At 65.4% G+C, this 26,474-nt stretch overlaps 1 protein-coding gene across 2 annotated transcripts; it reads right to left on the bottom strand.

The window, feature by feature from the left end:
- Window positions 1-971: 971 nt before the first annotated feature.
- Window positions 972-26,316, bottom strand: ARID3A (AT-rich interaction domain 3A). Of its 2 annotated transcripts, none has more exons than XM_080384120.1 (9): window positions 26,073-26,316; window positions 22,217-23,230; window positions 21,225-21,540; window positions 6,305-6,377; window positions 5,090-5,273; window positions 4,659-4,906; window positions 4,068-4,364; window positions 3,890-3,979; window positions 972-3,690 (listed from the first exon to the last, which is right to left on the bottom strand). In XM_080384120.1, the coding sequence occupies exons 2-9, from the start codon at window positions 22,654-22,656 to the stop codon at window positions 3,452-3,454; spliced, it is 1,887 nt and encodes a 628-aa protein (XP_080240246.1). In that variant the 5' UTR covers window positions 22,657-23,230; window positions 26,073-26,316; the 3' UTR covers window positions 972-3,451. The 2 variants fall into 2 exon arrangements, with proteins under 2 accessions (XP_080240246.1, XP_080240245.1); XM_080384119.1 differs by having other exon boundaries at window positions 3,890-3,982.
- Between the last annotated feature and the right edge of the window lie 158 nt (window positions 26,317-26,474).

Consider the following 26,474-nt stretch of genomic DNA (forward strand, 5'->3'; position numbering starts at 1 on the left):
CCCCTCAACCCTATGGGTACATCATGGGGGGCCCATAGGGACCCCATGGACACCCCTTAGTCCTATGGGCACATCATGGGGACCCCATAGGTCCTGGGAGCCCCCGACCCTTGCGCGCCCCCCTGCCTTGTGAACACCCTATAGGGACCCCATAGCCATATAGAGACCACATGGACACCCCCCAGCCTTATGGGTACCTCAGGGGGGGCCCATAGGGACCCCAGGGACACCCCAGAGCCTTGTGGGGACCCTATAGAGACCCCATGGGCACCCCTCGCCCTCTGGGCACCCTCTGGGGATCCCATACAGACCCCATGGACACCCCTTAGTCCTATGGGCACATCATGGGGACCCCATAGCCCTATAGGGACCCCATGAACACCCCCCAGCCTTATGGGTACCTCGGGGGGGGCATAGGGACCCCAAGGACACCCCAGAGCCTTGTGGGGACCCTATAGAGACCCCATGAGCACCCCCAGCCCTCTGGGCACCCTCTGGGGATCCCATAGCCCCACAGAGACCCCATGGACATCCCTCAACCCTATGGGCACATCATGGGGGCCCTATAGGGACCCCAAGGACACCCCAGAGCCTTGTGGGAACCCTATAGAGACCCCCATGGGCACCCCCCAGCCCTCTGGGCACCCTGTGGGGACCCCATAGCCCCACAGGGACCCCATGGACCCATGACACCCCATAGCCTTGTAGGGATCCCATGGGCACCCCATGGCTCTATAGGCACCCCATGGGCGCCCCATAACCCTACAGGCACCAGGTGGGCACCCCAAGAGCAATGTGGGCACCCCCTGGACACCCCCAGGGACAGAAACCCCCAAACAACACATCTTTTTTTTTTTTTTTTTTTTTTTTTAATATTTCATCAACTTTACAGGGTTACAATTGTCTTAAATATTCTGAAGTTTAAATACAATCTGTATAATAATGTTATTATAAAATGTAAACTTTCAGTGTTTTTATTTTATTTTATCTTTTTTTTTTTTAATAATAATCAAAAGTTTCAATACCTGAATGTTTGCAAAACTGAAATATTTCACCGGGGGCCTGGGTGCGCCCGAGGCCGCCGCTCTCAGAGGTAGAATGTGGTTTTTATTCTTTTTCTTTTTTTTGTCTTTTGTGGTTTTTTTTCTTTTTCATTTTTTACCTGAGTTAAGATATGCATGCTGGGTAAATGCATCTGCAGCTGTGTCCGTTCCTTTTTTTTCTTTCCAAACCCCAGAGAAACTGATTTAGGCTTTTTTTTTTTTTCTTTTTTTCTTTTTTTTAAATCGATATGCAAAAAGAAAAATAAAGTGGAAGGTAATACGCTCTCAAAAAAAAAAAAAAAGAGGGGGAGGGAAGAGGAAGGAGGGGGGAATAAAAATAATTAAAAAAAAAAAACAAAACCAACCCAAAACAGTGACTGTACAAATGCAAAAACTCGCTAAGAAAATCTAACGCCCACCCTGGGCACAAGAAACCTCCCCCTGGGATTTCTCCTTGCGGGGAGCTGGGCTGGATCCTAACAGCAGCAGGAGCCGGACGGAGACCCCGTGGGCCCCCCCCCCAAAAAAAAGACGGGGGTCCACGGAGCCACCAAAGGGCATTTCCAGCTCTGGAGAGGAGGGGGAAAAAAGGCTGGGGGGGGGGGGGGGGGAAGCTGGAAAAACCCCAAATCCCCTGAGATCGCCACTTCCCCAAGCAAAAAAAAAAAAAAAAAAGGGGTGGGGTGTCCCACCAGCAAGGGACCCCCCCAGGCACCTGGGGAAGGGGGGAAAGGAACCCTGTGCTCGAGGCTAAAACCTGAGGAATTGAGATACCGAGTTGTATTGGGGGGGGGGGGTGTCGGTATCGGATCACGATTGTGTCTCACGCAGATGTGGGTGAACGTTTTGGAAGGGGGGGGGGGGGGACGGGACACAGAAAAAAGGCTAAAAAATTGCAAAAGAAATGAAACCTGGCCGGCTGGAGAGATAATGATGCTTAAAATAAATGCTCAAGGCTGGGGCTGCGGGATGCTCTGGAGGTCCCGAAGGATGCTCTGCATCCTTCGGGACCTCCGGAGCATCCCACAGCCCCCCCCCAAAAAAAAAAATTCCCATCATGGATATGGGCTCCTGCATCCCATTGCTAAATTGAATATTTTACACCGGTCTCCTCTAGAACCCCCCCATACATTGGCCGGATCCTGCTCTCGCTAAACTGCTGCTTTTTGGAGAAAAATACACCCAAATCGGCTCTGCACAGTAGTATTGGGGGGGGGGGAATAAAAATAAAAATTGCCAGTGCAGCCCAGCTCCTGGCCCCGCTTGCCCCCCTTTACCCTATGGGGATGGGGGGGGTGCAGGGGGGGGATGCTGCCTTGGCTGAGCAAATCAGCCCAAATTGCTGCTGCGGTTCAATGCCGGACCCCCCCCCGGTGTGGGTTGGGGGTTTGGCGAGGGGGGGGGAGGGCAATGGCTTTGGGCTCAATTTTCTCCAGTGAAGCAACAGCCCAAAAGCAGCGAGTTCCCAAGGATGCGCCGGCCAGGTGGGATGGACAGGGGAACAGCATGTTGCCCACCCCCCATTGCAGGACCCCCAAAGGTGGGCACAGACCCCCAGCCCCTGCACAGAGACCGGGGGAGGCTGGAGGCTGCGGGGTGCAGGCAGGTTGCCCGTGCTGGGGGGCTGCCAGCCCTGCCAGCTGCTGGCACAGCCCCACCAGGATGAGACCCCCCAGCCCCATACAAACCCCCAGGGGTCTCGGGGTGCCCACAGGGTTCCCAGGGGAAGGAGCAGAGCTGGAGTCGGCCACCGACAGTGAGAGGAGAAAGGAGGTCAGGCGGTTTCCAAGCTCCCGTTTCCCTGATGAACACTAATATATATCATTTGCATGTTAAAGTTCGATTCTTTTCTCTTCTTTTCTTTTTAGAGAATAAAATAGAAGCTATTTACAACAAAACAATCAAACAACAACCTCTTAAAATCCCATATAGTGAGTGTAGTTCTCAAAATAAAGGGGGAGGGAAAAGGATCTAAATGAATAAAATATCTCCCGATTTCCAATTATTATTTTTTTTTTTATCTTTTCTTTTCTGTTAAGAGAGTGCCGGGGGGTTTCACTAAAGCTCGCGTCAGCAGGCGTCCGTGCGTCTGTCTGGAGGTAACACGAGTTAAAAAATAATAATAATAATAATAAATGTACAGTGCAAAGTGTGATGTGAGTGAGGTAAAACGGTCCTGGACCGGAGCGGCGCAGCAGGACAGCCGGCGGCTCCGACAAAACCCCCCGGCTAAAGCTTTTCTGCCTGGCAAAGGAAAACCCAACAACAGGAGAACATGGGCAGAGCCCGGCGAGACCCCAGCCCGGCGAGACCCCAGCCCACCGCGCCCCGGCGATGCAGGGCGAGCTCTGCCCCCCCACCGTGGCTGCTGGCGCTGGCGAGGGGAAGGGGCCGGGGGGCCGGGGGCGTTAAGGCGAAGTGTTGTTGGAGGTAGAGCTGGGGGGCACGGCCAGGCTGGCCGGGGCTGCAGGGGGGACGCTGCCACCACTGCCACCGCCGCTGCTCCCCACCCCGCCGCTGCCACCGCTGCCACTGCTCCGGCTGCCGCCGCTGCCGCCATTGCCTTTGCTGTAGGCAGAGGAGGGGAGCGAGGAGGAGGAGGAGGAAGAGGAGGAGGAAGGGCCGGGCGTCTGGGCGAACAGCACACCTGGGGAGAGAGCGGGGGAGGGGGCTGAGCTGGGGGGTGGCATGGTGGTGCCAACGCTGCCTGCGCGCAACGCATCTGTGGCCAAAACCGGGGTGAAGGCCGGCAGGAGCGAGGCCGCGTGGCGTGCGGTGGGGGCTGCTGGGGATGGCGGGGGTCGAGCAGCCCCCGGCCCGTGCCGGTGGCGTGGGGAGCCCCTCACCTGTGTAGACGATACCGTTGATCTCAACTGACATGCTGATGCTGTTGGTGCCGTTGCTGCTCAGGCCGGCGGTGGAGTCCTGACGGTTCTCTGCTGGGGGACAGGCGGGTTATGGACCCCACCGGGAGCGGGGGCCGCGGGGGCTCTGCCGGAGCGGGGGGCCGGGGCCGGCACTGACCTGGCGAGCGGGTGCCCTGGCTGTTGATTCGGATGCTCATGGGCAGCTGGGCCGTCATGGCCAGGAGGTTCTGCTGCAGCGCCCGCTGCATCAGCCGCTGCTGCTCATCCGTCACCAGCGCCATCTTCTTCTCTGGGGGCTCCCCCGACTCCAGCTTCTCCCGCAGCTGCTCCAGGGCCGCGGCTTGGGCGGCTGCTGCCACCTGCACCGCAGCCGCCTGGGCTGCCACCACCGGGTGGCCAGCCAGCGAGACCGGGAGCCGGCTGGGCATGGAGATGGGGATGGGGGAGTCCTCCTCTGCAGGGGCAGAGCGGGCGGTCAGGGACACGGGGGACAGGGATGGATGGGTGCCGCCACCCCAGGGCTTCCCCAGCCCTGGCACAACATCTCAGGGTCCCTCTGTGCCTCTCCGTGCCCCTCCAAGGGCCAGAGCCGGGTGACCGCAGTCAGGGTCCCCAAGCTGAGCCCAGGGTGGGGGAGAGCAGCGTGACCCCCCCCTACCCACGGCGCCAGCTCTGCCCCTCTCGGGGCTGTACCCCCAGTGCCAGGAGGGGTCCCAGCCCGCAGCCCGGACCCCGCGGTGGCTGTTACCTTTCTTGATCTTCTGGACAGGAGCAATGGACCCGCCGTTGGTGGCGGAGGCCAGCCCCAACGCTGGCACCGGCAGCTTGGGGGAGGAGAGGAGGCCGTGGGTGCCGCCGGGCGAGTAGGTGAAGAGGGAGCTGCCGAAGCCCTGCCGGCGGCCCTCCCGCCGGTTGCTGTCGATGGCCGCCTGCAGCTCGTTGGGGTTGCTCAGCCCTCGCTTCTCACATTCGTAGGGGTACAGGTACTTCATGTACCTGCCGGCGGAAAGGGACGGGGACGATGACGGTGATGTGGCGGCTGGGGACCCCCTACCCGTGTGCCGCCCCCTCCCTCCCCACCCCCCCCAGCATCCCGCGCAGGGCAGAGGGAGCGCGGGCAGCACCGGCTCTGCCAGAGGATTCTTCCCCCCCTTGCCACACCGAGCCCCCGCCGCTCACTGGGTGCGCAGGGTGAAGGCAGCGCTGGTGATGGAGGTGGGCAGGTTGAGCCCCTTGGTGATCTCCCGCCACAGCTTCTTGTTGATCACCTCCACCAGGCCGCCCTTCTCCGTCACCAGCGTGTACAGCATGTACAGGTCCAGCACCTGCTTGGCCATGATGGGGATCCGGTTGACGGGGGTCCCTGGGGAGCAGGGGGAGGAGAGACCGGGTCTGGGCTGCTGCATCCTCACCCCCGGGCCAAAGCCGGGGTGAAGCCATCAAGACCCCCGCTGCGAGGCAGTGTGAGGGCCAGGGGGCTCCTGCTCCTCCCTACCCTTTCACCGTCCCCATCCTCCCCCCTCAGGACCCCCCCTCGCTGCCGTCTCGCTGAGCATCAGCCCCAAGAACAAAGGAAACAGAAACTCGCAATTTTCAGCCGCAGCCCCCAAAAACGGGGCTGAGCGCCATTGCTCAGGCTGAGGCCGGCAGCACCCAGCAACATAAGTTATTTATAACAGTGGTGGCGCTTCCCGGCGGCGAGGGTCCCGCCAAGCTGGGGGCCGCACATGCACGGGGGAGTTCACCCTGTAACGCCAGGGAAGGGGCTGCAGCACCTCCTCCCTCCCGGGGGGCTCTGACCTCCCGGTACTGGTGGGTGAGGCAGCTCTGGTGGGACCCTAGTGGGACGCCGCCAGCGCTCCCCGCCCCCCCCGCGCACGCACACGTGCTTCCCCCAGCACCCGCCTGACAAAAGGCTGAAGGCAGCGATGCGTCAGCATTTCCAGCGCTGTTTTCCACGCAGGAACCAGACCCTCGACCAGGCGAACGCTTCGCTTTCAGCCCTTTCCACCCCCCTGGGCCCCCCCTGCCCCCTCCACCAGCCCAGGCAGAGCAAGGAGGCAGCGAGGGGCTTCACTCTCTGCAACAACCCAGGGGGGCAATAAGAGCGGGGGGGGGGGGGGCAAAGACAGCTGGAGGGGCTGGACCCTGTGGGGAAGGGGCCGCAGGTCCCGGATGTGAGGGGCGAGGGGAGCGGGGCTGGGCGGGTGAAGGAGGGGGGGCTGCGGGCGCCAGATCCAGCCCAGCAGGTTTGACCCTGCTGTGCAAAGAGGTTAAAAATTAACCAGCAGCCCAACCGGAGCTGTGACCTCGGGGTTGTAATGAGGGGCGAGGAAATGAGCCCCCAGCCCCGGAAAGGCGTGGGGAGGGGGAAAGCAGGCAGGGGGGGCTCACCTCGCTTCTGCATGAAGCTGAAGAGGTCGTCCAGGAACTCCTTCCTCCTGGGGTCGCCATCCAGCTCGTACAGCTGCGCAATGAGAGGAGGAAAAACGCTGGGAAACCCCCTTACCTGTGCCCCCTGCCACCCTGAGACCCCTGGTCCTCTCAAAGCAGCACCCCTGGGGCATGAGCCTGCCAGCCTGGGCTGTTCAGCTGGCAGGACACCGAATGGCCTGGGAGGGTCCCCGCATGGGGACGTGGGGTCCCCGGGGTCCCTGCAGCATGGGGCTGACCTGTGCCCATGCCCTGGGACGGCGCTGCAATCCCCTGCCTGCCCCGCTCAGCGCCTGGCCCTGCAACACCGGTGCCGAAATGGCAGCGCTGGCTGCCCCACGCCTTGCCCGCGGGCTGGAGCAGCTCCCACGCTGCAAACACCATACTCGGCCCCCAGCGCCTCCCGGGAACACCGATCCCGGTTATTTTTAGCATCCACCACGTGCTCGGCACAGAGCAGAGCAAGGCTTCGGTGTGATCCCTCCTCCACACCTGCAATGCCAGAGGGAGCCAGTGCCAGGAGCCAGCATCAGGAGCTGGCGAGCTTGTGTGCCACGCTGTGAGCTCGTGCACCACGGCACGCACCCATGTGCCACACAGTGCACACTCGTGCGCCACGCTGTGAGTTTGTGCACCACGGTGCGCACCCATGTGCCACATGGCGCACACTCGTGTGCCACACCGTGAGCTCGTGCACCACAGCATGCACCCACGTGCCACACGGTGCACACTCGTGTGCCACACTGTGACTTTGCGCACCACGGCACGCACCCATGTGCCACACGGTGCACACTCGTGTGCCACACTGTGAGCTCGTGCACCACAGCATGCACCCATGTGCCATACGGTGCACACTCGTGTGCCACGCTGTGAGTTTGTGCACCATGGCACGCACCCATGTGCCACACGGCGCACACTCGTGTGCCACACCGTGAGCTTGTGAACCACAGCATGCACCCATGTGCCATATGGTGCACACTCGTGTGCCACACTGTGAGTTTGTGCACCATGGCATGCACCCATGTGCCACACGGTGCACACTCGTGTGCCACACTGTGAGCTCATGCACCACAGCGCGCACCCACGTGCCACACAGCACACACTCATGTGCCACGCTGTGAGCTTGTGCACCACGGAGCGCACCCATGTGCCACATGGTGCACACTCGTGTGCCACACTGTGAGCTCGTGCCTGCAGCAGGGTGCTCAAAGGGGGTCCCTGGGGGTCCGGCCCTAGTAAACACGTGCCGTGACGAGGCAAGGAGGGTGGTGAACTGGACCCACCCGGCAGAGCCTGTTTCCCTCTGGAAAGCAGCAAATCTGCCCAGTGAGGCCGGTGCTGAGCACGGGCTGCCCTGGTGAAGCTTCGTACCCCTCATCCAGCAGCCGTGGGGCTGTCAGCATCTCCTGCTCGAGCATCTTCCCCCCGGGTCGCTGCGCTGCCCAGCACGGCTGCCGGAGCGAAGCCGGCGGGATGAACGGAGCTGGCACCACATGCCGTGCTGCTGTACGCAGCCGGGACGTGTCTTTCTAAGCTGGGGCAGGCAGACCCGAGCGAGGCTCCCCGCACGGCTGTGCCTCGAGCACCCGGTTCTGCTGGGGCATCTTTTGTCAGGACCCCACCCCACGCCTGACAGCCCGGCACATTCCTGCCTGATTTATGGCAGCAGGATCTGCTGGCCTGAGCGCCCCGGCACGCAGGCAGGCACGCCGCACCGGCTCTGCCTCTCCCTGGTGCCGGCAGCCAAAGCTCAGCGCGGTTTCTGCCTAGAGGCGGTGGCTGATGGATAATATTCCCCTCCTCAGGATGGGTGTCAGTGCAGGGGCTGCAGGGGCAGGTGCTGCCAAGACGCCACGGGGATGGCCGCCGCAGTCCTCGCCCCAGCCCTGGTTGCCCTTGGCCCCTTGGTGCTGAGCAGCTCCCACTTTTCTCAATGACAGCTTTGAACAACTGCCAACAGAGCCGCGGCCGCGGCGGCTGGGAGGGGGCTATAAATATTACCACGTAACTCACCAGGCATGCACCGCGGGGCCGCCAACCGCACGGCGGCAGATCAGCACGTTAACCGGGTCACCGATATGCCCGCTCGGTCCCGTGGGCATGCCTGGCATGGCACCCTGGCGGCACCGGGAGCCACGGGCAGACAGCCGTCACCCCGGCTGCGAGGGAGGGGTGCGAGCCCCCTCCTCCCACAGACCCCCAGGGAGGATCCGGATCCTGTGGGGCCAAACGCGCCTGCCGGCACCGATCAAAGGGATCAATGGGGCCGCAGCGATAAGAGGGGCAGGGCGCCGCAGGAAAGCCATAAACCCCCAGTTCCCCTGGAAACCTTGCCCCGCTCGCCTGGGCCCCAGCAAACCCCCCGGGAAAGGGCGGGAGCCACTGTCACCACCGGCTGAGACCCCTCAAAGCCCCTCTCCCACCCCAGTGCTGCCAGCATGGGGTCCCGTGCACAGGGTGAGCTCGGAGGGACCATGACACAGGGGGAGCGGAGCGGTGCCCCCCAGCAGGGCAGGGCTGGGAGGTGGCACAGCGGGCACCGCCGTGGTTTTTCAGGCTGAGCCGCAGGGGCTGCCCACGCCAGGCCGAGGGATCTTGGGCTGGCACCAATCCAGCCTCCCCCGTTTCCTCGAGCGGCTTCGAAAGCCACACACTGAGAAAGCCTGCCCCGGCACCCACCGCCACGGCACAACCCTGCACGGTGCTGAGCCCCCTGCCCACGGCTCCGCTGCCTGCAGCATCCTTGCCACTCCCACCCCCCACCCCCGTTAACCCCACTACCGGGGCGGCAGCAGAAGCTGGGTCAGAGCCTGCAGCCTCCGGGCACCGCGGCAGAGATGCTGCGCGCCAGCACTGCCGGGACCCCCAGCCCGCAGGGTCACACCAGCGCCAGTGTGCCAGCCACAGCCAGGGGATTAAATACAAACGCTGGGGAGGGAGAAGTACCATGGCACTGCGGAGGGAAGAGGGGGCTGGAGAGGGAAGGGGGAGCATCATCCTGCTCGGGAGAAAGGGAAATGCAAAAACCCAGAAGCGCTGGCAGCTGGGAGGGTTTTGCCCGTCCGTGGGGAGCTGGCAGCGGCGTTGGCCTCAGCCCCTGCGCCATCACTGGGATGCGGTGCTGAATCGCAGCGGGATATGGGCATGACTGAACGTGGAGCCGTCCTGGCACAGCGCAAGGGTGTCACGAGCAACCTATTAACCTGCAGAGCTCTAAAAATCGATTAGCCCTTTATGAAAACATCAGTTCATTCAATTTTTATAAAGCCAGACTTTAAATAAAGCCACTCTCCCCGGCTGCAGGTGGGAGCCACGGCTGCGGTGGGAAGGGACAGACACGACGACGGTTCATTTACTGCCGCAACCCCCCCAGCCGGGAGCCCCCCCGGGCACGGTCCTGAGGGGAACGGAAGCGTTTAAGAGGATGAAAGAAAATTAACCGTCAGCTGAGGAAAGCGTGCGCCGGCCGGTACCCGGGGATTAGCAGCAGCTGGCGGGCGGCTGCCCTGTGTGCCGTCCTTCCATGTGCCCCCTCCACCGCCTGCCGGCCTCGGGGGTCCCACGCCAAACTCCACTGGCCACGGCCACTCTCCCCACCACTCCCAGCCGGGATGAAGCCACAGGGGGGTCACTGGGGCCAGGGAGCAGAGGGAGCCCCATTCCCGCCCGGTGCCCTCGAGGCCCTGCCGGCACACCCAGCGGCGGCTGCCGGGCAAAGGACGTTTCGCAAGCTGCCGCTTGTGGTTGGTTGCTGGCCAGATTTCGACAGCTCCGCCGTGCTCGGCTGCTGCTGGCTGGCCACCACGGCCCTGGCGTGGGGCGAGGGGCTTGGCCGGGCCTGGACTTCCCTGCGCCGGGTGCTGCACCCCTAACAGCCCCCCAGACCCTCGCTGGCTCTACCGCTGCCAGCAGAAGCGAGGGCAGCTTTCCCAGGAGCTGTGCCAGCAGCGCCGTGAGGCGAGGACGTGCCCTGCCGTGGCCGGGACGTGCCCTGCCTGCACCGCAGCGAGCGGCGTGTGGCCGAACGGCATCTGCCGAGCTGGCCTCATCCCCCCTCGCCACCCGGGCACAGGCAGGGACGTGGAAGGGGGCAGAGACGAGTGACTTCCAGCAGCCCCTCGCAGGATTTCCTTGCATTGACAGCATCCCGGCATTGCCGGGACACCTCGCGGGCAGCGCTCTGGCACCGACAAGGCCACAGCAAAGCAACCGCACACCCTGCGGACACCGAAAGGCAGCGCGGGCAATCGTAGGAAGGCTTAGATACTGGGTCCCAAAATAAAAATTGAGGAACAGAAACATGTTCTTGTTTCAGTAGCGTGCGAAACCGAGCGCGCAGCTGGGCTCAGCACGGACCAGCTGCCGCTGGCACCACCGGATCGAAATCAGCAGGTGCTGATCCCCGGCCGGTGCCGGTGCCGATGCCCTGCCTGCCATGCTCCAGCGTGGCTTCTGCTCGGCACGAAGCGCGGCGCCTCACCGGGGAAGCGCGGGTGGAGGTGGCGAGGCTGGGTGCAAAGGTAACGCCAGCCGCCGGGCAGCGAGCCGCGGGGTGAGGCCGCCCTGCCGCCGCTGAGTCAATAGATTTACATTTCGTAATTAGGGAGGCCGCGGGGAGGTAGAAACGACTTAATCTGCCCCGAGAATATCCTCTTACCGTGGGGAGGCTGCCCGGCCACGACGCCCCAATGATGGGCCCCCACCACCAGAGCGCGGTGCCAGGGGATGCTGCGGCACAGCCAACACCAGCCCGGCCGGGGGGGATAGGAGATGCCCCCCACCTCCCCGAGAGCCCCCGCGCTGGTGGATCCGGCCCCGCACACCCAGTGCTCCTCCAGCACACGGCAAGCGCCTGGTGCCACCGGCACAGCCAGCTCCACACCATGATGCTCGACCCGCCTCGCCGCCGGTGCAGCCCCCACCGGCCCCAGCCCTCCGTCCTCGCGGCCGGCTGAGGACGAGGTGCCAGATGGCCGTTGCCAGCAGATATATAATTAAGTGGAAGAGGAATTAGGAAGGTGGTGGGCGGGCGGCACTGACCCTGCACCCCAGCGCCCCGGCAGGATGCCGGCCCGGCGTTTGGTGTGGATGACCGGATTAATGTTTCAAACCAGATTATGGAAAATCCCAACCCGTTGGCTTTCAAAGGGCTGGTGGGGAGGCGGCCCCTCGGCAATGCCAGGAATGCAGGAGAGAGCCCTCGGCACGGGAGCAGTGCGTGCCGGGGGTCCGGCTGAGATAACACCCCCACCCAGCAGCCCACCATCCCCCTGCTACCGCCCCCCCCCCGCACTGCAGGCAAGGAGGGCAATTAAAGCAGGGAGGGGAAGCGCCATGTAATGAGGCTCTGGGCACGCAGCCAGGTGAGTCTCCCCATCGGCAGGAGCCCCCATGCCCACCCCAGCAGGCATCACAGGGACCCCCCAACCCGAGAGCAGGGTTGTGCATGGCCAGGGGTGCAGAGGAGCCCGTGTCCCAGCATCCCGCCACCGAGTCACAAACACCACCCTGCCCCCCCGCCCCCGGCTCGGTTCCGGGTTTTCAAGCCTCGGGGATTAATTTTCAAGTTTCTTTTCCATCGCCAGGAAGTCTCGACGCTCTCGGCTTTCCTCCCTTCTCTTCGAAACCGGTTTGGGACGTGCACGCCGTGAGCTAGGGCGGGAGGACAGACCCCCAAGGGCCACCGCAGCAGGGTTGGGGGCTGCCACCGGCCCCTCCAGCGGGGCTGGAAACGCCTGAATTTCTGTATTTAGGGAACAAATACAACAAAGGCAGCGCAGGGGAGAGCCCACCCCAGCGAGGTGCCTGGCAGGTAGCAGGGCAAACGTCCCCTCTGATGGATTCCAGCCCGGGCAGCGTGACGGGGGGGCTGCTCCTTCGCTCTTTCTTTTCTTCCTTCCTTCCTCTGAGCAGCCCCCAGGGACGGTCCCTTTGTCCCGCTGACAGCCGAGGGGGTGATGCTGGGAGGGGGGAAGAGACCGTGCACACTAATGAGTTATTTAACGAAGAATAAACACGCAGGCGGTGTTTCCCGTCCTGTTCCCGGCTGGCGCACGAAGCCCCTTGGCCCCCAGCGTGCCGAGGCACCGGCCCTGCACCAATCACACGCCAGGACCCGCAACCGGGGCCAGAGAGGGCATTTATTCAGAAAAAGAAAGTAATTTGTAAAAACCAGACTGAAGGGCTGGTGACGAGCCCCGGAATGAAGCGTTTCGGGTGATGCTGCTGAGGTGGTTTCCTGTAAGATGGTGGCTGAGTCAGGGCTGGGGGTGTCCGAGCTGCGCAGCCCCTTTGTGTAGCGCGGCCCCTTCTGCCAGCGCAGCTGCTGCGGTGAGTGGGGGGCAGCACCGGCACCGCCCCCCCGGCCGTGGGGGTATCGGGTTTGCTGGGGCCGATCCCTCCCGGCAAAGGGAGAGTCCAGCCCCAGCACAGATCCTGCCACAGATAAAGTGCTCGGCTTAGGGACGGGTCACCTCTCGCTGTCCCCATCCCTAATCCCCCACCAGCCCCCACCAAAGCACAGGGCAGGGCAGGGACCACCGAAACCCCCAGCAGCAGCCCCCCGCCACCTCTTTGCTCGCCAGCTCCGAGGTCGGCCAGGAGCGGGACGGTGCTGCCGGGAGCCTCGCCCATGCGGGACCGATCCGGCTTCTGCCGCCGGCGAGTCCACTGACCGGCCCGGCGGGATTCCTGCGGCCTGAGCAGCGCCAGGGCTGCCCGGGGCGGGGGGCCGCTTCCGCGGGGGCAGCCGGGGAGGGGGCCGGGGAGAGCTGAGCCCTCGCCGCCACGCTTCCTGTCGGCACTATTGTTCCCACCAGTTCCCAGCATTGTCCCCGCTGTGGGTCGGCACCGCCTGGGCCAGGACACGGTCCCACCGCAGGTGCTTCTCCCCACCAGTGCCCCCTCCTCGGGCTGGGGGCCGCGGGACCCTGTGGGTGGCAGATCTGTTGGTGCGCCTGTGGCACAAGGACCAGCCCAGCCCTGATCCCCAGCCATCGCCCCAAAGGTCTGGGGGCCCCGAGACCACCTCAGGTTCCCCCAGCACTCGCAACCCCCCCAAGTGATGCTGCAGCCACATTCTGGCCACAGTCCCATGGGTGCCACCCAACCAGACATGGGGATGGGGACAGGGAGCCCACGGCACTGCAGCAGCGTCCCATCCCAACCCGAGCCCCTCGGTGGGACGGGGTCCTACATGGCCCCCATGCCCAGCCCCACCACCTCCCCAGCCAGGCTGGGGGGAGCAGCCATATTGGTGACCCAGGGGGACATGGGCCAGTGTCAGCGCCGACACGGCGGGTGTCACCGTGCCATGGAGGGGGACATTGAATGGGTGAATTAGTCGCCATTTAACCTCCCTGACCCCCCATTGTCCGTGCGCCACCCGCCACGCTGCGGGGCCGCTCCTGCGCGGCCAGCCGGCAGCCACCGCGATGCTCCGTACATCCACGCACCGGAGCCGCGCCAGTGCTGCGTGTCACCGTGCCGGGACCCACACCGGCTCCCAGGACGGCTGCGCTGCCGCTGTTTTTTCCCCTTCCTGCAGAGGAGGAAGCGAATCCTGCTGCAGTTGCATTTCAAACGACGGTTTCAGAAGGACCTGCTGGGCAGCAGCGTGCCCAGCTCCGGCTAAAATAAAAACTGATTCAGTGTCTGAACGCCAATGCGTGGCACGAGCTGCCAAGAGGTCACCGCCGAGGCGGTGGGACGGGGGAGCAGCTGCCCTCCGCCAGCCGGGGCAGGCACACGGGAGCCCTCGCCGCGTGCGTGCCGGTGCATGCCCTTGACACATGCTTGCTATCGCACCGGACCTTGTGCAAATATTAATTCAGTGGAGTCAGGCAGTGTTGAGAAAGCTCGTCCCGGGGAGCAACACCCAAGGGCCGGCTTGCACACTGCTGGCCAGGCAGAACCCGGGTGGGCGGCCGAGCTCGAGCTACGCGGCACAAACCTGGGAAACCACAGCCAGAGCACCAAATCTCTTCTTGCTGGGGATCTCTTCTTGCTTGGGGCACCAGGTGCCCCAAGGGTTTGCACGGCTTTTCCCATGTGCCCCCAGACCTCCCTGGGGTGAAGCCCTGTAGGGCCGGCAGGTCGAGACCCCTGGGCGAGGACCCGACCCAGGCGCAGCAATGCGGGCTGCGTTGGCCCTTGCAGGCGAGCTGGGGTTTAAATTCCACCATATGTAAATGATCGTCTTAGAAAGGGGATCGCTGTAAGCCAGAGCAGATGAGTCACCCTGGGGCTTCCACTGCCCGGCCGGGGATTTGTCTAATTGCAAATCTGTTCCTGAAATGCGAGGTCCTGCAGCTCCGTCCACATCCATCTGTGGGACGGCCGCTGCACCGACCCTGCCAGCGGTCCCCACCACGGTGGGGGTGGTCCTGGGGGGGATGTCTCCTGCCAGCCTCGCACACCCTGGCCCTGCCCGTGGGAGCTGGAAGAGATCCAGCAGCCGCAGATGGTTTTGACAAGCAGCCAGCTGTGGGCCGTCAGCCCTGGGAACCATCATCGCAGTGCTGCTCTGGCAGCGCCGAAACCTCGCTGCTTCCTTGCGCCACCGATGACCCACGGAGGGGAGGGGGACAGCCGCGGGGAGAACACCATGGTACTGATGCAGCACCAGAGCGACGCCAGCTCTGCCAAAGCTGCTGCCTGACCCCATCCCACTGTGGCACAGGAGCAGGCGGCAGCATGGGGCAGCGCATCGCTGCTGGCGGGCAGTGGAAATATGTCGGTATTTGAGTCCTGGAAAGCAGACACTGCTGCCCGAGCAGGGGGCTTCCGCGATGGCCGTGGGCAGAGGGGTGCATGAGCAGGCAGGGAAACTGAGGCAGCAGGCTAAGCCCTTTGCCGGAGGGATTTAGGACCAGTGCCTGCCCGGGTGCTCCTGGCTGCCATCTGCACCGGGGCGAGACCCCCAAACCATCCACTGCAGGGGGGTGACGGAAGCCCTTTACCAAAGGACTACCAGCACGGCAGCGATGGGGCCATCCCCTCCCCCAGGTACACGTGGGGAGCAGGGACCCTCCTGGGGGTGGAAGAGCCCCGGCCTCCGAGCAGCCCCAGCGCAGGGTGGATTATTGCGAGCTCCGTCCGGAGCGGGGACCCAGGCACAGGCAGATTAAGTGACCGACTGGAAGGGTCAGGGAGCAGGTCAGGAGTGGAGCCAGGAGCTGTGCCCAGAGCCCCCCAACCCGGCTGCCCCAGGGGGCTCAGAGCCTGGCAAGCGGGCAGCGCAGGCAGATGCATGTCAGGGACGTGCCCAGGCGAGAGCGAGGGGCTCCCCCCACCCCCAGACTGCCCCCACCTCTTGTCCTGGCCCCCGATTGCGGCACGTCCGGCTGGGCCCCAGGACCAGGTACCATTTCTCTTGTGGTTTGAGCCAGAAATAGGGTGATGGGGCAACGCTGCGCCCTTGCCCAACCGCTCTGCTGCCGGGCGGCTGTTTGCTTTGCTGACAAAGGACCTGCTCTTGCCTCTACTCTTTTTTTTTTTTTTTTTTAACTTCTTTTAAATAAACCCTCACTCCTGTTAGTTCAGCTGTGCTGGAGCTGGGAGGTGGCTGCCTCCTCTGCAGCCCTTGAATCATTGCAGGGGGCTGGAGATCTGGGGGGCCAGGGGAACGCTAACAGGTGATGGCCGGGCTGGGGGGGGGGGCAGCCCAGCTCCTGAGCTGAGGGGTGCTGGGGGGACGGTCCACCCAGGAGCAAACAAAATCAGCTGGGTGAAGGTGCTGGCCAAGTACCCAGAGCAGGAGGGACCTGTCACCCGTCCCTCACCTCATTAATTATCCTGGGTCTCACTGGGAGAAATGGCTTTGTGTGGTGCCCGGATGCCAGGACCAGCACCCGCAGGCACCCAGGCATCAGGCTGGGGGAGGCACTCAGCGGTTAAGCTGCTCTCGCTGAGAAGTCCCTGACCCCCGGCCAGGGATCTGGTGGGATTACGGCTCTGGGAATGCTCCCTGAGCACTGTGAGCCAATTACTGAGCTGGATTCCCAGCCAGGAGCACCCTTCAGCAAGCTGGATGGTGGCACAGAGCGAAACGGGTGACGGCTGCGCTGGGGTCATGGGGAGGATCCGGCCCTTCTTTGGGGAGGGGTCCACCTGTGACCAAACCACTGCCCCCGGAGCCCCAGCCCGCTCCGGTCCCCTCCTTGCCCCCGTTATCTGCCGCTGGCCTGGCCAGGCACCGCAATCACCTCCTCCCGGCACAGAAGCACCCGTCCGGGGGGCCCCAGGGTGCTGCCCTTTATCTACACCCCTGCCATGCCGCGACACCGACCAGAGCTAAACCGCCTCTGGGGTGGGGGGACGGTGGCCCCCGGCCGGGCGACGAGGCTCGGGTGCCCCTTTCCCCACACAGGGGCCCCCTCTCCCTCCCCGGGGGTGGCTCATCCGCTCGGCTGGCTAATGCAATAAAGCTCTAATCAATATTTTAAAGAAAGTAAATGGACCTTCCCGCCCTTGTTAAAAGGCTGCAGGGCCCCCACTCCCGGCCCCGCTCCCCCAGCCAGCTTTGGGCTTTTTAAAGGAAAATAATCCACGGGAGAAAGGGCCCTGCAGTGGGGGCTCTGCTGCCACGGGGGCAGAGGGGATCCCCCACACCACAGCCAGAGCCTGGGGTTCCTGCACAGGGCTCCGAGCCCCAGGGTTTTGGAGGAAACATGGGCTCTTCTTCCACTCCTCCTGCAATTCCCCCAGGAAAATCCCAGCTTCATCCTCCTGGGAGCTGCCACATCCCTGCCACGTGTGCAGTCCCGGCTGGTCCCCAGCCCCGGGGGTCTGCTTTTGCCCCCCCTGTGCCCTGTGTGCCGCCCACCAAGGTTGCAGAGTTGCTTTCGGTTTATTTTTTTCTTTCCCCAACTGTTGCACTTTGAAACACCGTATCTCGGGGGGAGTGCTGCTCGGCACAAGATAAGGGCTGAGGTTTTCACCCCCCATGTGCCACCATCGTGGTTCGGATGTCCCCATTTGGGATAGCTTAAGAAACCTCCCTGCACCCCCCCTTCAAAGCACCGGCACCCTACCAGCACCCCACCGCTGGCACAGCACCACGCCAGCTTCTTAAAGCCTCCGACGCTTCCTGCAAGCAGGAGCAGAGCTGGGGGCTTAAACATCAGCCTGCAGCACCCCAAAGGGTGCACCCCAAAACAGGGCATCCCCAAGGGAGCCCGGTGGGCGAGGCAGCTGGAGGGAGCACCAGGAGACAGATCCCCCCAGCTGCCCTCTTGCGGGATACGGTGCCGGGGTGCCGGGGTGCAGGCGCCCAAGGAAGCGCAGGCAGCACAGGAAACTCCAAAAGGGGCAGAGGGAGGAAACTCCGGCTCTGCGGGCTGCCAACGCACCCAGCACTCACGCTCCTGCTATTAGTAGTGCACAGTCATAGCAAGAATGAAACAGAAAGGTTAAGAGAGGGGTTCTCCGCAGGGCAGCAGCAGAGGACCCCCCTCCCCAACTCACTCGCTGGGGCACGGACATCAAAGCAGGTTTTTCTCTGGCAGCCCCAGGCCGGCAGCAGGAGCGTGAGGCCAGGCATTACGCAGCAGTTTGCGGTGGCACGCAGCAGTGCCGGATTTTTGGCAGGGGTTGGCTGAGCTGCTCGTGCTCCAGCGACTTGTCAAAGCCCAGCTCCCGCCACCAGTGTTGCCCTCTGGAGCGGTGGTGTGACGGCAAACACCTGCGGTGCGAGCCCCAGTAAGGCCCAGCACCCGGCCGTGGTGCCCTGGAGGGCAGCGGGCTGGCAGTGGGGCCCCCCTGGCATCGCCCCAGCCCCCCCCCGGCATCACCCCAGCCTCCCCATCGTGCCTTTTGGGGTGAGGTTAGAGATGACCCCAAACTCAAGCAAGCGCGGATGCGGTCCCAGCCCAGCATGGCAGCAGCATGGGGCAACATGCCGATGTCCCCCCCACCCCCTCCCCCCCCCCGCCCCCGTCGTGCCACCGGTGGGGCTACCACAGGCACAAGACAAAATGAAAGTGATCCTGGCCTCACTGCTGGCCAGCGGAGGAGGACGTGGCGGCCATTCCCCATGGAGAGCCTCCTCCCACCCCAAAAATGCCCCTTTCCTCCCCCAAGGAGCCATCGTGGCCCCGGCAGCCGCTGCCCCCCGAGCCCCCCGCCACACTGGGGGCTCCTTTGTTCTGCTGCCCGCGCAGGCAGCGCCCCGGGTCAGCCGCTTCGCTGACCTCTGCCTGCACGGTAGCCATCCCCGGGGACAGGGAGGTGCCACGCGCCGGCTCCCTAACCTCCCTAACCTCCATAACTCTTCCTCACGCCCTCCCCTTCCTCCTCCCTTGAACTGGGCCCCCTCCTCCTCCTTCTTCCCCCCGGCCCCCCGCAGCTCAACCCGGCTGAGCCCCAGTTTGCAGGAATCTGGCCCAGATGGGTCAATATAACTCCATGGTGGGGACAGGGACAGCCCCCCAGCAGGCACAGGGCACCGGGGGTGGGGGGGGTTCGGTGCGGGGAGTCGGTCGGCGGAACTGCCCGGCGAGGCGAACGGTGCCGGGAGCCCCATACCAGGCTGGGCCATTCATCAGCACCAGCACATCCAGAGCAGAATCTGAACGCAGGGAGACCTGGAGAGCCCTGGGGGCATCGAGGGCCTGGGCCAGACCACCAGCCCCGCACCACCTGTGGGGGCCCGAGCATGCCGGGAGGCAGGGAGAAAGAAATCAGCCCCCCGCCTCCCCCAAAGCGAGCAGCCGCAGCTCAGCCCCAGGAGGTGCTGGGGACCCCGCGCATCCGACACGCAGGAGGCTGCACGCTCCCCGCAAGCTCCGGGAGAGCAGATGCGCTCCCAGTGCTGAGTGGTGAGGAGCTCCTTTGCAAACAAAAATCCAACCCCGAAACAGCCCCTCCCTCGAGCAGTGCTCCCCCACCATGGTGGGAAGGCACAGCACCAGCACGGCCACGCTTACAGCACCACTGGCAGGGCGGACCCAGCCATGCTGCACCAGCACCCTGGTGCCGCCATGGTTTCCCCTCCTGCGCCTCAACCCCGGCGAAGGGGCGGCAGGGAAGCGGGTAAAGCATCCCCTGCCAAGCAGCGCCAGGGCCATGGTGGCCGCCCCACGCCGGCACTCGCTGTTTACATTCCTGCTGCTCCTTCCCAGGCCGCAGCGGCCTGGCTGCGCCAGCTGGGCTGGAGCTGGAGCGCTCGGCGGCACGCGCTGGAGGGTGGCCAGGAGAAGCTCCCGGCCAGCGCAAGCCCCTGGCCTGGCTCCAGCGGCCGCAATCCAAGCGCCGGCGCGCTGGCGGGCTGACGTGCCGGGGAAAGCCTCTCCCGGTCGGGTGCTTCGTCTCCTCTCCTCCGCCCACGGCGCAGCAGCGGCAGCCACTTTCCTCCCCCCTCCGGCTGCTTCCACGATTAACTGCTGTGCCGGGCTCTTCCCACCGACCCTGGGAAGCTTCCCGTTGGGAAGAGAAAGGGGGAAGAGTGGGGGCTCAGCCCCTTTTGCCAGCACAGCTTGGTGGGCAGAAGGGACAGAGGATGCGCTGAGGACTTGGGCTGGTGTCCCCAAGTTGAGTGGCTGCGACGGAGGACCTGGCAGAGTTTACAGCATGGTCCCTGCCACATCTACAGACCACTGCACCGGCGCAGCACGGATCCTGACCACCCAGCCCCAGATTTTCCCGTCGGATCCCAAGGGCTGAGAGCAACTGCTGGGCACGCAGGTCTGGTACGGCACCGACACAGTGACAAACAGGAAGATCACAGCGCGGTATCGAAAAAGCCTCTTCACAGATATGAGATCACATCCCCGGCCCCTCGCTCCCCGATGGCAGGAAGCACAAAAGAGAAACCACAAGAAGAGGAGGAGGCAGCGTAGGTGCAGCGGCGCAAGGGACACGCAGGGCAGAAGCATCCCTCCTTCCCTGCAAGCTGGGCAGGAGTGCACTGGGGAGGGCGGCTGCACGCTCTGCACTCGCTTGTGCTTTCTCCGCCAGCCCTGCCGTCAGGCTGCCCGCATCCAGATGTGCCGGCAGATCCCAGCAGCCCCTTCCCCCTTTTGGGAGGGATGCGATGGCCCCCCTGAAGGGGAAGGGGCAGGGGCCGTCGCATCCCTCCCGAAAGGCCACCGTGCCCCGGTCGCTCCATCTGGGTCCCATCTGCTGCTGTTGGCTCCCATCCCTTCCCCCAGCCCTAAACTCAGATGTATTTAAACACACACATCAAAGGTGCCAGGCAGCCCCTGGGGAGCCCCAGCTCACAGCACATTTCCTTCTATTAGCGAAAAGCGGGGCGCAGAGAGCTCCTGCGCCGGGAGAGAGCAGGAGTGCGCCTGCCTCCTGCCAGCCTGGCTCAGCCAGTGCGGGGAAGGCGATGGAGGGGGCAGCCAGGGTGCTTTCTCCCTGGTTTCACTCTTCAATGGCATTTTGGTGGTGGCAGGGGGACAGCTCTGCCCCCAGCATCTGCACGGCCAGAGCCATCCCACCGGGCATCACCTCTGCACTGACAGGTCCCCTCCAAAAATGGTGGGGAGGGTGGAGAAGCAGAAAACTTCAGATTCACAAGTCCAGGGTGGGGTTTTTTTCCATCATTTTCAGCAAGAACCCCCCCAGTTCCCTGCAGCAAATCCCATCACACCATCTGCCTGTGCCGGGGCCAGGCTACAGTGCCAACCAGGACACAGGATCCCACTGAAGCCACCAGCCAGGGATGAGGGAGAGGCTGAGCCCAAGCACTAAAACCCTGGAGAAATCCCACATTTTCTTAGCAGCAACAACAGCAGCTCTATCCAAGAACACTACCAGAGGCAGCACCACCAGAGGCATCTCATCGCAGCTCTCAAGGACGCAGAGACGCACGGCAGAGCGGAGGGACAGGGGAGGGAGGGCGCAGGGGGGCACACGCATCCCGACGGGCACCTACTTGCTTGAACTGCTCCTCGTAGGTCCAGTCTCCATGGTCAGGTGCCGGTGGCGGGGGCTGCGCGTGGCCCAGTCCGGAGGGGACCCGCTCCTGCCCACCCGGCAGCCGCTGCGGCTCGCCCCGGTAGTGCTGGGGTGCCGGGGGCTTGCGGAGCAGCAAGGATCCTGCGCCTGCCCGCACCGCCTCTGCTGAGCTGAGCCCTTCTTCTCCCATGTCTTCCTCCTCCTCATAGTCTTCCTCTTCCTCCTCCTCCTCTTCTTCCTCTTCCTCCTCACCCAGGTCCTCCTCAAAGTCGTCTACAACCCAGTTGCCCTTCCTAGAGCAGGGGGGAGGGAAGAGATTTGGTCCCACGCCAGGCAGGGGGCTGGGTCCCCAAAGCCGATCCCTCTCTCCTGCCGTCCCCCCGACAGATGCCCCACAGCTGTGGGGCTGGGAGCACCACACCAGCACCCAGGGCACCCAGCAAAGCCCCGGTGCACCCCTGTCAGCAGGTGGCAGCCCCACAGGGCACCACTGGCATCCCAAGGCAGCAGCTCCGGCTGGGAGCGGGGCTCTGCCAGATGGCTCCCAGCCTGCTCCCTGCCCTGGCGAGGATGCAGGCTGAGGGGAGGCAGCCGTGAGGGCCCTGCATAATTTAAAGCCAGCCCAGCATCCTCTGTCACGGCCCCACGTGGCTCCCTGGGCAGAGATGAAACGTCGCCCCATGCCAGGCCAGCACGAGGAATCACGGCTGCTGAGCCAAGCTGCTGCTCTCGGCAGCTCCCGCTCCAGGACATCCTGACAGCACTGAGCCGCCTGCCCGCCCTGAGCTGCACGAAGACCACCCCCCAACACAGCACAGGCACCCCCTGGCAGCCTCCGCTGCCGCTCCCCAGCCCCAAAGGGAAGCCTATGTCCCCAGCCGGCCGTGCCAAAACCCACCAGGGCCAGACCGCGTCCCTGTCCCTTCCCTGAACCATGAGAGCTGCCAGCCAGGGCCAGCGTATACTCACAGGCCCTCCTCCTCCTCCTCCTCCTCCGAGCCCATCTCCTGCTGGTACGCGCCATCCTCCTCTTCCTCCTCTTCACCGCGCTCCTCTTCCTCCTCTTCCTCCTCCTCGGAGGCCTGGCTCTCATCCGACAGCCCCGGGCTGGACGAGTGGCTGAGGCCGGCGGCGGCTGCCCGCATGGCGGCCAGAGCAGCCATCTGCGCCCGCTGGATGTGCGCGCTCTCAGGCTCCACTCCCTCCTCCAGGGGTGCTGGGGCCGGATCCTGGCCATGGCCCCGGGCCGGGGTGCTGGCAGGGGTCTGCCCCGGGGCCGGCGGCGGCTGCGCCGGGGGAGGTGTGGAGCGCTGCTGCTGCTGCTGCTCCTGCTGCCGCGCTTCCAGTGCCTGCTGCAGCCGTGCGCGCTGCTGCCGCTGCAGGTTCTCCATCACCGCCTGCAGCTTCATGGCTCTGCCGGCGGGCGGTGGGTCCCCGGGGGGGCGAGGGGCGACGCACCCGGGGGGCAATGCCCCGGAGGTGCGGGGGGCAGCACCCGGCAGGCTGCCGCGCTCCAGTGGGGCTGGAGGCCCAGGCTGGGCAGCGCCGGGGGGGGGCAGCCCTGCGAGGGGGCTGCCGGGGCCCGGGGGGGCGCGGGCAGCGGAGGGTCTGCAGCGCCGTTGGGGTGTCAGGGCAGGAATCGCTGCTGCCGCCGGGTCAGGGCAGAAGGATGTGCCCCCTGACCCCCCTCAGCCTTGCCCCGACGACGTCTCCTTCGCTCAAGGGTTCCGGTGGGAGCTGCGGGCACGGGGTCGCTCGTGGGGATCAGGGTGCTGCCGCTGTCGGCGAGCACGCTGTGGGCAGGTGCCGAAAAGTCCCCAGGCTCAACAGGCAGCGGCCGCAGCCCAGCACATCGCCCCTCGCCCGCCAACCAGGCACCTTCGGGGGGGTCAGCAGCCTGGGGTCAGCGTGGTGTCCCCCCACTTGCGGCCAGGCGTCCCTAGTCCTTGGCCAGCTTGGCTTCCAGAAGGCGTTGGCGCAAACCTGCTGGGAGAAGCGGAGGAGGGTCAGCGGAGCTGCCGGCAGGAGCTGGCGAGGAGGAAGGAGTTAAAGACAGTGCAGGAGCCTCATTAATCTCGAGCTAATGAGATAGGGAGGCCGGGCCCTGCTGCTGGAGGGGGAAGGGGCCTGCCGGACCCGATAGCCCTGCCTGGCCCAGCAGGCAGCGGATACCGGGATAGCAGCGCCAGCAGATAACAGCCGGGCAGGGAGGGCACTGGGAGAGCTGCCCCACGGGTCCCCCACGGGGGACAGGGCTCATCCCCACCCAGGGACACGCCACAATGGGCAAGGGGAGCAGTGGGCAGCAGCAGGCAGCTGCCAGGCCAGTGCCGGGGTGCGAGCAGCACCAGGGTCTGCACCATGCGGCAGAAGGGCCCAGTGGGGTCCCAAAGCGTGGGGGCACCCGTGGGTCCCCAGGGCAGGCTCCCACGGTACGGGCAGGCAGCGCCTCGCTCCTCGGAACCCCGGCAAACAGGCTCTGCCGGCCGCCCCTGTGAGCCCCCACACCTCTCCCCTTCCCCCAGGGGCTGTGGGTCCTCTGGGGTGACACCGGGCTGCGAGGGGCTCAACTCTGCTCCGCTCCGCCAAAAAGCACTGGAGAAACCAGCACGTTATGGCTGGGCCCCGCAACACCCCCGCCGCCCCAGCACCCTGGCCTGGGCTCCCCCCGCCACATCAAGCCCCAGCGCAGCCAGAAGCCAGCCCTGGATGGACGGAGCTCCACCGGCAACAACTCCGGCTCTGCCGAAGGCAGGGAGCTCACTGCACCACTGCCACGGTGGTGCCATGCACGGGCATTGACTCAACCAGGCAAACACCCTGTTTGTGCTGCCACGGGGACCTGTGGAGCACATGCACCCTGGGACCCTTGCAGGGACCAAGCCAGGGCCAGATCCAGGGGTGACCGGGGACACGGGCAGCCCCTGCTGCGGGGGCAGGACAGCCTGCAGCACGTGGGAGCCGGCAGCTACAGCACGATCCTGCGAATTCTGGAAAGGGGAACCTGTTTCCAGCGCAGGCTGGTGCTGCTGCCGGTTGGGTGGAGGGGTCAGAGCTGCTTCCCCCGTGCCTCGCTGCGGCGGCGGCCGCATCCGCTCGCAGCCCTGCCGTGCTTGGCTCCTGCTACGAGCGTGCCGTCACCGTGGTGGCCCTGCCGGCTGCACCTCAGCTGCTGCTGCTGCCTTCAAGGGGGAGCCAGCACCGGGGCAGCAGGAGCTGCTCAGCCATTTGAGTGCTGCCCAGCCTCTGCCCGTGCCTCAGTTTCCCCTCTTCTACCCCAGCCATCTCCATCTTGCCTGCGCGCAGAGGGGTGGCCTTGGGGCACGGACCCTCCCCTCTCTGCACAAGCAGGGCTGCCCCGGAGCAGCAGCCGCTCGCCAGCCGTGGCCACGCTCCCCGCCACGCAGCCATCCTGCACCACATCTGAGCTTCATCCCCTGCGCCCGCGGGAGCCACAAGCAAACCGGAGTGAGACTCGTCCCAGGCACGTGCTCCTCCGGCCCAGTGCTGCCACGGCTCTGCCTCGCCACGACTCGCCAAATCACTCAGTGCCAGCACCAGCACTACCGAGAGCGGGGAGCAGAGCCATCGCCACCAGCACCCCAGTCCATGGCCATGCTGGGGCCATGCTGCTGCATCCCTGCGGGGAACCGAAGCCCGAACGCAGCCGGAGCATGCCGGCATGGCGAACCAGAGCCAGGGGACGGTGGCACCCCAGCCCGGCGGCCACGGTGACCTTGAGCCGTGCCCCTTTGTCCCTCCTGGCCGCACTGGGCCGTGGGACAGCGCGGGCGCTGCCGGGCGGCGCACGGGGGATTTCGGGCAGCAGCACCCACGTCCCGCAGGGCAGGTGCTCGAGAGCGACAGCGGCTACGCCGGGCTAAAAATACGCGGCAGCGGGCGGGGGTGTGACGGACGGGGCCTTTGTGCCACCGATGCCGGGGCCTGGCCACGGCTGGACACCCCCAGACCCCCGGGTGGGCTCCCGCCACCGCTGCGGAAGGGACCCTCAGAGCAGCGCGAAGACTGACATGAGGAGGAGGATGGGGAGCCCGGGCCCGGGGGGCACTCACCCCCGGCGATGGGCAAAGCTGGGGGGGCCACGGGAGGGACCCCCGGAGCGGGCTGGGGGCTCATCCTGGAGCTCAGCCCGGACCCACTCCCGATGGCACATGGCACCGCCTGTGCCTGGCCCGACGCCGGGGCCAGCGGCCCCCATATGAACCCGGGCCCGAGGGGGGAGCCGGGGCGGGGGGGGGTGGATTCGGCCCCGCGAACCGGTAAAGGGGGGAGCGGCGGCCCCTTGCACGGGGAGAAGAGACCGGGCTGGACCGGCAGCTGCCACCCAGCCCAGCCCCGAGCCCGGAGCTACGGGAGGCCGCGGGGCCGGAGATACCCCGGCCGAGGGCAGAGGGCGGCGGCACGGTCTCGTCCCCTTGCTCAGGGGCCGCCGGGCGGGGCGCGGCGCGGGGTCTCTAACCGGCCAAGGCAGTGATGCCCGCGGGGGCTGCGGGGCCCGGGCCGAGCGCGGGGGCGTGCCGGCCGCGCCGGGAGCGGCCGCGGCGGAGGAAGCTCCAGTCCCGCGCGGGGGAAACGGCCGGTAACCGGCCGCGGTGGAGGGGGAGGGAGCTCCCCAGTCCCGCCCACAACCACCCGCGGGGGGTCCCATCCCGCCCAGAGGACGCGACCGGTAACCGGCCCCGGTCCCGGTCCCGCCCAGCCCCCGAGCGCGGGCCAAGACCCCAACCCCCGGTTCCGGGCGGGGGCGGAAGGGGGGGAGCCGGTACCGACCGCGGGGCCTGTGTGGAGCTGCGTCCCCGCTTACCCGGTGGAGGCCGTGCGCCGCGAAGCCGCATAGCAGCCGCGGCCGCCCGGGGCTCGGGCTGCGGCGGGGCCGGGGTGCGCTCGGTGCCCGCACGGCGGCTGCTCTCCCCGCGGGCGGGCGGCGGGGCCCGGCCCCGCCCCGCCCCGCGCCACCATTGGCCCGCTGCACCCCCCCGCCCCGCCCCACGCCGCCATTGGGCCGCAGTCCCCGCCCCGCCCCTCCTCCCTATTGGCCCAGCAGCGCAGCCGCATGCAAATAGTGCGCGCGGTGGGGCCGCGGGGCCGCTCGGGAGCGCAGCTACAGCGCCGCCCCGTGGCCGGGTGGGGGAGTGCCGCCTGGCGGGGCGCGGCCCCTTTAAGAGCCCCGCCACAGCCGGGGCGGTGCGAGGTGATTTAAAGGGGC

The sequence above is a fragment of the Falco punctatus genome (assembly GCF_963210335.1).
Source record: "Falco punctatus genome assembly, chromosome: 4".
NCBI lineage: Eukaryota > Metazoa > Chordata > Aves > Falconiformes > Falconidae > Falco > Falco punctatus.

Coding starts and splice junctions, on each gene's coding strand:
- ARID3A (XM_080384119.1), bottom strand. CDS start 22,656: ATGAAGCTGCAGGCGGTGATGGAGAACCTGCAGCGGCAGCAGCGCGCA. Junction 4,907..5,089: donor GCCTTCACCCTGCGCACCCA/GTGAGCGGCGGG, acceptor TTCCGCCGGCAG/GTACATGAAGTACCTGTACC. Junction 4,365..4,658: donor TGTCCAGAAGATCAAGAAAG/GTAACAGCCACC, acceptor CTGCCCCTGCAG/AGGAGGACTCCCCCATCCCC.